The 10301-nt window shown below is 45.2% G+C and overlaps 1 protein-coding gene across 1 annotated transcript in view; it reads left to right on the top strand.

Moving 5' to 3' along the window:
• LOC107125827 (guanylate cyclase soluble subunit beta-2-like) overlaps positions 1-2844 on the top strand; it is a 43865-nt gene extending 41021 nt beyond the window's left edge. Inside the window, exon 15 of the mRNA XM_015429288.1 lies at positions 2833-2844. Within this exon, the coding sequence (XP_015284774.1) occupies positions 2833-2844 (12 nt within the window). The remainder of the gene's footprint in view (positions 1-2832) is intronic.
• The last annotated feature ends 7457 nt before the right edge of the window (positions 2845-10301 follow it).

Raw genomic sequence — 10301 nt, 5'->3', positions numbered from 1 at the left:
GCTGTGGATTTTTGGACAAAGATCCACAGCGAAATGCAAAAGATACTGAAATGCTCTTTTAAAAAAGCGCCTGAAATTCTGCTTTTGGGACTTAAAATGGAAGAAGTCAACACGACGAAAAAAACCTTACTCTGGTACTTAATAACAACAGCAAGAATGATTTATGCACAATTTTGGAAAAACGAAAAAGTACCAGAGACCGAAGACTGGATACAAAAAGTTCTGTTCATGGCTGAAATGGATAAAATTACAAAAAACCTGAATAACAAGGAAGATGACGTGTTTTTAGAAGAATGGAGTGACTTTAAAACATATCTGGAAAAGAACTGGGCTGTGAAACAAAATTTAATATGTTTAGAACAATATTAGGTTAATTGATGTTATCTGGAGACAGTAGTGATAAGAAAAATGATTTAACTGATGACGTATTATAATGTGGGTGGAAGGGTGGAAGCATTGCGGGAAGCCACAGGAGGAAGGGGAGGTAAGGGGAACGGGGTAAACGAAGGGAAAATGAAAATGAATATTGTTGGATGTTAAGTTCCTATTGAAAATAAAAATTTGTTTACCAAAAAAAAAAAATGCACCCTATGGACTGGCCAATCTCTGTGTTGGTTCTGGCGATCTTTGTTGGCCTGGATGTGCCTCACCATACTCCAAGACTTCAACAATGTGCCTTCTCTTTTCCCCGGAACGACAGGAGTATCCTGAGCTATGATTTAAACTGTACAAGAGCAGATACTTAGGCAGCAGTAGATTAATGGCAATGGAAGTCCAGCCCTCCCCCCAATTCAAAATGCAAACAATCCCCCTATATCATATTTAAGGAGGGGGAACTTTTTCACTTGGACTGACAAGATACCTAAAACAATGGGTTGCACCCTATCAAAAAGATTGTGTGCAGGGAGGGAGGTTTTCACCAACTCCCCTTCTGTTGATAAAGGGAACTTTCTTTGCCTCTAGAACATTTACACCCTGAAACTCCTGTTGGTCTCCAGGGTGCAACTGGACTCAAATCTGCTTCACTGCAGACCAACGTGGCTACACTCCAAAACTATCCTTTTCTGCAGTAGCCCTCCAACGTCCCCCTTGTACTGCTCCTAGAGGGGTGCCCCCATCCCCAGGACCAGCATTTGGGGGGGGGGTCATTTCTAGGAGCAGTGAGAAGGGGGGGAAATGGAGAAGTTGTGCTTCCATGTACTAGAAGTCCTTCCAAGCATGAAAGTTTTAGATGGGATCAATGTTCCCTCTAAGCTGTGGATTCCTGTGAGCAAAAATTCTACTTTGTGAGCGACTGGCATGAAAGTTGTGAGCGAGTGATTTGGCTGCTGTATAAATTAGTATGCTCTGGAGCCATCCTTCCTGAGCTGAGACAAAAATGTGTGAGCCGGAGGCTCAAAAACTGTGAGCTAGCTCACACCAACTCAGTTTAGAGGGGACCCTGGATGGGATCCACCCCAATTTTTTTTAATTAATCTAATTTTGTTGCTCGTTTGTTTACTTAAATAGATCCACAGAGAACTGTAAATTCAGGAAACAGAGACCAGCTTTATCCAGAAAAGCTGTATTGAGGTGACTGATTGCCTGAGACAATAATTGCATACTCCTGTGGCAGTGGAAAAGGGATTAGGGTTATCCCACAGGATGACTAACTGACTGCTTCTGGTCACAGCTGAAAACCAAGGGAGAATATCCCAAAATACTTTTTCACACCTATGTTTTCTTCTCCCTGGTTAGGTGCTGAATGCTGTCGCCCCCATGGAGAACATTTGCAAAAGGAAAATGAACCATCACTTTCTGATCAGTTAAAGTCCAAAAATGGCCACACCCCTTCGGTGTTCTGCATTATGCTTTAGAAAAACTTTCAGCATCCATGGTATGGACTTTCTATAGGTTTCCTACACTACAGTTTGGAACTTAATACTGTGTAGTAAAGCAACTAAAATACTAGATTGACTAGTTATTTCTTCTTCATTGTAGATTCTCCCCCTCCATTTGAGAGTTAATTGGAAGCTTCTTTTTTCTTGCATGGGTGGGGTCACAGTGCTATAGTGAAAAAGCCACATGTGGCAGAATTCTCCCTTTTGTGCAGCGCTACTGACACTACTGAGTTGCTGATACACACCTATAAGTTCATGTGAACAGACTACTTATGTAAGCAATGTTAAGGTCTGAGGAGGGAACTCAGACCATTTCTGCACAAGTGCAAAACTCCACATTGGCATTCTTAAATAATCAAAGCCGCTGGTCACACGTGCAGGAAAATGGGGGGGAGGCGTGGCTATTTGCGGCACTGCAATTAGCTGCGCAACAACACAATCAGACGCGTCAGCGGCAACCCACGGTTCCAGCCCTCGGTGTGTGCGCAGCAACAAAGACAGCCGGAGAGAAAAGCCGCGCCGGTGCGATCACACCAAGGGAGTCCGGAGGCAACCCGTTTGCTACTACCTTCGAGGAGGTATTTTTTTATCACGCATTTTCGGTGGCATGCCACGGGTTGCCCACAGGTGCGCTCCACTTGCCAGACGTTGTGGGGTGATTGTGCCCGGAAAAGCCGCCATCCAATCGTGGCTCTCCCGCAACAAATTCGCCGTGTGAACGGGGCCAAAGTTTGTAAAACTTTCCACACAACTTCTTGCCTCCCCAGGAACTTAGTGAATTTAAGTGCCCTGGTACCCCACATTTTCCAAATCCACTTTTTTCTATGATTTTTTTCCTCTTCAGATCTGAACTCATAGTTTTCCAGTGAGGAATTCCCACTTTCAAATTTTGTTGCCCCCCACCCTTGTGTTGTCACTGTCACGTGTTCACCCTGTCTCCTGCCCCCCTCAGGTTGTCCTCTGAGCACGCCACCATTTTTTTTACGCATGATGTTGATTGCATTACGACATCTTTTTTTTTCCATTATAATATAGGAACATTATAACGTTGGGACAAAATGGGCAGTGAGGTTTCACGTAGCCTTCTCCATGCAATTATCCATTCATGAAGTTCCTTTCCTTAAATTTTTTTGGTGGGTAGGTTTTGCCTTGCGCTTATATTGTCTCTTCATCACACACACACCCCCCATAACTCCCAGTGTGTTTTGATGACAATTCAGTGTTTTAAACATCTTTTAAAAAAGCCTGACTGACTGGCATATGCAAAAAAAAAGGAGGTTCCGTTGCTGATGAAGTACATCACGACACATTTAGCGTGCTTCATAATTATTGAATAACACTTTTATGAATTGGTGTATCCAGTTCAATGGTCGCAAACAGAACACTATTTTCATTAGGATTTTGTGGCAATCTTCGCTGGCCATTTTCTTAATTGGTGACTAAGAAGGAGCCGGGGGGGGACTTTGAAATGGCGGCAACCATGCTATTCCCCATGATACATCCAGTCTTTTTTTAATATACAGTGATGATGTTATAGCATTACTGCATATGCACACAAAAAAAGGAAGTTCGGTCGCTGACAAAGCACATGACGACACATTTAGCATGCTTCATAATTCTTGAATCACTGTTATGAACTGGTGTATCCAATTCGATGCCATGGAGGTTGGGGGGTCAGTTGTATTCAAATTGCCTTTGCATTCCTTCTGTGCTTATTAGCTGCTGTAACGCTTATCTAAGTAACACTTTTATGAATTGGTGTATCCAGTTCAATGGTCGCAAACAGAACACTATTTTCATTAGGATTTTGTGGCAATCTTCGCTGGCCATTTTCTTAATTGGTGACTAAGAAGGAGCCGGGGGGGGACTTTGAAATGGCGGCAACCATGCTATTCCCCATGATACATCCAGTCTTTTTTTTATATACAGTGATGATGTTATAGCATTACTGCATATGCACACAAAAAAAGGAAGTTCGGTCGCTGACGAAGCACATGACGACACATTTAGCATGCTTCATAATTCTTGAATCACTGTTATGAACTGGTGTATCCAATTCGATGCCATGGAGGTTGGGGGGTCAGTTGTATTCAAATTGCCTTTGCATTCCTTCTGTGCTTATTAGCTGCTGTAACGCTTATCTAAGTTCTGCAGGTGGTGGGATGTTGATGTCTAGTAAGAGAACCGTGGAAGCGAGTTGGTTCCCAGCTTCAGCGCTAAACGGCCGGAGCGCCTTCTCCCGCGTGCGGGAGTGTGGTTTATTGGCCAGGGCAGGGGTGTGTGTGCATACGAATACCCTATATCATATTATGCCCAGGGGGCAGCCGCCATTCTTAACAGTGCCTATGTTAATGCATCTATCGCTCTTCAATAAAGTATTTCCTTTCCTGATAAGCGTGTACTACGTTGCTGGCTGTGGGTTCTGACATTTTCTTAGTTGGCGACTAAGGGAGTGGGAGACCTTTGAAATGGCAGCAACTGTGCTGTTCCCCACGATACATCCAGCCTTTTTTGTTTTGCTATGGCCCTGTTCACACTAGGGGTTTTGGGTCGGGAGCGGGACGGATCGAGGGCGGAGCAAACAGGCGCGATCCCATGGCAACATCTGGGAATCGTTGCCTGCCCGTCCCTGATCCGTCCCTCCCACCGGAAAACCCGCACTAAAAAGAACTACCTACCTAGGTGGTTCTTTGGTGTAGAGTGCTTCAATCTGGGCCGTGAGATCGCCGGCGCGTCCTTGCGCCGGCGCATCCCGGCCCCCGGGCAAACTACGCATGCTCGAGCATGCGCAGTTCGGCAGCCTCCCCCCTGACTCTTCCTCCCCGGCATCTGATCGTGCCAGGGAGCAACGGCGCGCGGTGCACGGGAACCGTGGGATCCCGCCCGCGTGTCTCTATTTTGGTGCGGCTCTATTTAGTCGCGCTTTGATGGGTGTTTTCCCTCCGTGTGGCAGGGGCCAAAGTTACGTTATAACATTACTGCACATGCTCCAAAAAAAGGGAGGCTCCGTTGCTGACAAAGTACACGATGACACAGCTGCACAACCCCTTTTCAAAGGAAGTGCAAAACACATGGGGAGGGTGGGATCCGAATTCAAGGAAAAAAAAACCCCAAATAAATGCCCTTTTGTGGAAGGGGTGCCGCAAAGTTGGAGCATCCGCCGGGGATTCAACTCGCCAGGAAACAGCTGCGACACTGAGGGGCAGAAAAGGTCATAATCCTTCTGGTCAGCTTCAGAAAGTAGGGAAGTCAAGCCTATGAGTGGTCTCTGCTGGGGACAGTCTGATCCTGTGGAATAAATCAGTCTGGAACGCAGATAATGCCGGCAGAATAAAATCTTTGAGTGAAAGGTACAGAAGCTCTTCCTAGCTGTGGACTCGCAGTCATACATCCCCTTGGCTTCCTTCCTCTCCAGTAGCATTTAACTCTCAGTCCCTCCTCAGTATTCCTATCTTTGCCTGCTTTTGAAGAAAGGCAGCTGACCTCTGTAGTCTTGATTTTGCTTCTCTTATGCTATGTATTTCACACAAGAGCCTGCCTAGATCATCAGTTACATATATTGCCGAAAAGGGCTTCTGGCCTTCCAAAGGTGCCACCCTACAAATGGGTAAGATCAGCAACCACCCACTCACACATACTCACTATGGCGGCTTCAACCTTTTGGTACGGCCTGCCTGAGGAGGTCAGGGAAGCTTCCACGTTTCTATTATTCTGCAGCATGCACAAAACAGAAATGTTCAAATGTTCCAGGAGGACACTGTAGCCACACTGCCATGAATATTCTAGGTATCATCTGGATTTACTGCAATTGTAATTCCACTTCAAGGGGTGGGATATGCAAACTACTAGCCCCAATGGTGAGTCAGGAATCCAGACATTTTTGGTAGACCTCAAACAACTGAGTTATTTAATTTACTTTATTATATTTATACCCCGCCCTCCCCGCAAACGGGCTCAGGGCGGCTTACACAGGCACAAAGAGCCAGTTTGGTGTGGTGGTTAAGTGCGCGGACTCTAATCTGGGAGAACCGGGTTTGATTCCCCACTCCTCCACTTGCACCTGCTGATGTGACCTTGGGTCAGTCACAAGCTCTGGCACAGCTGTAACCTGAAAGAGCAGTTTGTGTCAGAGCTCTCTCAGCCCCACCCACCTCACAGGGTGTCTGTTGTGGGGAGGGGAAGGGAAAGGAGTTTGTAAGCCGCTCTGAGACTCCAAGTGAAGGGCGGGGTATAAATCCAATCTCTTCTTCTTCTTCTTCTTCTTCAAAGAATTCCATATAGATAAACCAGTTAAAATTCCATATAGATAAACCAGTTAAAATTTAGGTCCATCGGAGCACGACAGTTGAGAACAATGGTCAACTAAACCAGCTAGCCTTCACCTTTTCCTTCTTAGAGGATGGTGCAAATAGTCTCTGTTCAACGTAAGATTTACATGCAAAGTGGGGAGTTAAAAGACTGTGCCCCCCCTTAATTAGCACTAGACCTTTCTTTGCCTAGGCTTTCCCTTAAGTCTCTCTGCTTTTGCAGCTGTGAAGTCGTTTCCCTGTTCAGGGACCCTGGGATTGCAAAGGACTTCATGCCTCATCAGCAGCTTCCCCTCAGGTATCTTTAGGGAAAACCTGAGTTTATTTCCACTTATCTGAAAACAACCACAGGGACTGCTCTCATCCCGCCCCAATCGTCAGATTCAGCTTGGATGAAAAGTGCTTTCTACCAGTGCTCAGGGAGGGTTACAAGCACATTTCAAGGAAAAATACAGCTGCATAACCTCCTGGAACAACCAAGGATCCTGTCTGATTCTCACAACTCATTCCCCTCGCTGTGAATTTGGTTGTTACCCTTTGGCTTCTAACAGCAGTCAACCAGCAAGTTAGGTCCTGCTAGCATTTCTCATAGTCAAAGGCAAGAGCAGCTGCTACTCCTGTTTAAGTTACTTTCACACATACGTGCTGTTCAAAGGGTAGCAATAGCAGAGTGGTAATTGCACAGCTCTGCATGATTTCTCTATCTTAGCAATTTGGTCCTCGACAACGGTGCTCATGCCCGTCTTTGATGCGCAGCACAAGAGCAGGTGAAGCCCATCCCCACTCCATTTAGTATGTGTTGGTGCGGCAGTGCTCAGAATCTGCCTGGCTGCCACCCGTTTAAGTAAGAGGACCTGGACAGCTTAGGCTAACCTGATCTCATCAGAACTCAGGAGATAAGCAGGGTCAGCCCTGTTCAGTACTTGGATGGGGAGCCACCAAGGAAGTCCAGGATCACTGCGGAGGCAGGCAGTGGCAAAATACCTACGAACTTCTCTTGCCCTGAAAACCTAGAGGTCGCAGACAAAAGAGGGATTCCCAGCATGTAACTGCAGAAAACAGCAGAAAGACACCAAGGGAAGACCATCAAAGATTATATACACTTGAAATGTCTGAGTATATGATATATTGAATAAGTGTTTAAATTAGAAATAAACGTCTATAATGAGTTGGTGGTCCATAATGCAAAACGAATACAACGTAATGCCAAATATAATATGTGCTCCTCTGGATCTGGTGGGGCTTTTAGCCTGCTTTTCCATCTCCCAGCCACAGCCCAATTCCTGGCTTTGCTCCCCACCCCCAAGCCACCCTTTCAGGAGTGTGAAGCCTGACCAGAAAAGAGCAGGTACTCATTTGCATATTAAGCAACACATCCCTAATGTAGCCAATCCTCCAAGAGCTTACAGTAGCTCCTGTAAGAAGAGCTCTGTAAGCTCTTGGTGGATTGGCTACACTCGGGGGGTGTGGCCTAATATGCAAAGGAGTTCCTGCTACAAAAAGAGCCCTGAAAGAGCACCGTGAAAGAGAGTTTGGGATGTACATCATGCCCATGAGCCCCTTTTGGGCACTGAGTCAGAATTTAACAGTGCAATCCTAAGCACGGTTACATCCTTCTGAACCCATTAATGGCCTCGGATGGGTGTAATTCTGCTTAGGACTGCACTGTAGGCTGCCTGTTTCTTCAGCGGTCCAGCTGGATCAGGCCAAGTGACTGAATGCTATGGCAGACGTTGTGATGGGCTCGAAGGATTGAAGGGCAGTAGGGCATGTCAGTTGATGGGTGTCACTGATGCACACCCAAGCCTGGCACTGGACTTGCTCTCCAACTAGTCCCAGTTCAACTGCACCCCTGCAAGGCAAGGGAGCTTCCATGCTGAGGGAAATGGTGTGGTGTTTTTCAAATTCTGGAATAATTCTCTTGTGAGGTTGTGTTGAGACAGGCAGGCCCCTTTACTCCACAACTTAATTGTTTTGAAGTTCCTTCTGCACGCCAGCCATTGATTATTTTCCATGGCCACAAGCTAGGGACTCCTTGCGCACTTATTCCTCATAACTCTGAGTTGCACGTGGAGTTGTACTTCATTCGAACCACTTAACCTGAAAATATGGGGTGGAATGCAAAAGATTCATTCTGCTAACATTGGAACATTCCTCTGATGCACTAAGGTTTTCTCTGGTGGAAGAGGTGTGTTCTACCAGCGGACAACTGCACTGCTGGGAGAACTGTTGGACTGGGCTGCTAACTTTTATATATTTGCTTCCCTAGTCTATTACTGGAGATACCCTCTCCTGTAGAACAACAGAAACATGCACTTACTTGGGTTAAACATGCTAGACTACGCACACAAACACACACATACAAACAATTTTCCATATACTATTATCCTATTTCATTAAGTCTCTCCCTTCTACCTCACACCCTTTTATCTGTAAGATTATTAAACAAATTTAAATGTATATTTAAAATGGTACAATGCAAATGAATTTAATTTACAGACAGGTTACATAATAAAGACAATGATATCATGGTTAGCAAGCTAAAAACACGAAGCCTGGGCCACGACCATTACCACCTTAGATTACAAGACTATAAAATCGATATTTTAAAAACATTCTCTTTCCCCTCCAGCTGGTTAAGCGTTTGGCCTTTCTGCATGATTAGTACATGAGTACATCATCCACATTAACTGCTGTGTGATACCCCCTCTAGTGCTCCTTTCAATACCAAGATTGTGACAAAACAGATAGGGGTGTGAGAGAGTAACAGATTTGCTACAGGGAGACAGCTATGGCACTGCAATACCCCCTTTTCTAGATGAAGGGAGAGGGGAAGCACCTGGCTGCCAAAGAATGAAAGAGTAGAAAACATGCATGACCAAGACAGCAGGGGAAGGCTTACAGCTGTTCATCTATTCTTTTGGTAAAAAAATTAAGCCAGCCAGGAATTAAAACACAACCAGCACACAGTATGGGCCCAGGTGTGTGTTAGAGCTCATTACTAATCACATCACAGTTTGTGCCAGCAACGAACCTTTGACACTGAAAACACATTTCAGTCTCAATAACACTTCATGTATTATCCGAAGACAGAACGTCACGTTCCCTCAAAAACACTGGATATGAATACTGGGAGATCTCCATTTTGAGGGGTGCCTGCCAATCATTTTTAGAAAGTGGGGCTTTTGCCCAACAAGGCTTCTGATTGGCTGTGCTGATTTTTAACGGCAGTGCTTTGGCGGCAGCGGCCATCACAGCATAAGAATCTTTACTGTGTGACTAAAGTAAGGCGCAGCAACCAATTTGTGGTGGCTCGGCTTCCCGCAGCAGCCATTTTGTGACTGTGCCCACTGCATTGTGTTAGAATTCCAAAAGTGCCCACAGGCTCAAAAAGGTGGGGGACACCTGACTTAGTCTCAATAACACAGAGTCTAGTGGCATCTTAAATACTGAAGAATGCATTGTGGCATAAGTTTTCATGAGACTAGAACCTACTTTGCCAAATGCACGATGTCACGCATCTGATAAAGTCGGCTCTGAATCATCACGTTTTATGCCACATCTGTTATTTTTATTTATTCTGCTTTATTTGTACCCCTCCTTTCTCCCCAGTGATGTAGCATACATCATTCTCCTCTCCACCATTTTATCCTCACAAGAATCCTGTGAGGCAGGTGGGACTGAGGAGTATGTGACTGGCCCAAGATCACCAAGCCAGTTTCCGTAGCAAAATAAGGATTCAAACCTGGTTCACCCAGATCCTTGTCCAGGGATGGCCAAACTTGCTCAACTTAAGAGCCAAATAGAATAAATGCTAGATGTTTGAGAGCCACAAGACATGAACAAATATTACATGTTTTTTAAAAATATATATATGCAAATTTGCTTTTTATTAACATTAAACGAGCCTGCAAAAAATAAAAGGGGTACAAACAGGTATTAATAATGATATTTATCTGTCCAATGTTTGTCTGATGGAGAAAAAGAGAGGTGGAAAGAAAGAATGAAAGAAGTGGAAAGAGAGAGAGAAACAAAGAAAGCAAATAGATGGGAGGGAGGCGGAGGAAGGAAGAGGAGGAGGGAGGAAGAAAAAGTACGCCTCCCCCTCACTTCC

The sequence above is a fragment of the Gekko japonicus genome, unplaced genomic scaffold, assembly GCF_001447785.1.
Source record: "Gekko japonicus isolate JY-2015 unplaced genomic scaffold, Gekko_japonicus_V1.1 scaffold4487, whole genome shotgun sequence".
NCBI lineage: Eukaryota > Metazoa > Chordata > Lepidosauria > Squamata > Gekkonidae > Gekko > Gekko japonicus.
This window is presented reverse-complemented; position numbering and strand designations above follow the sequence as displayed.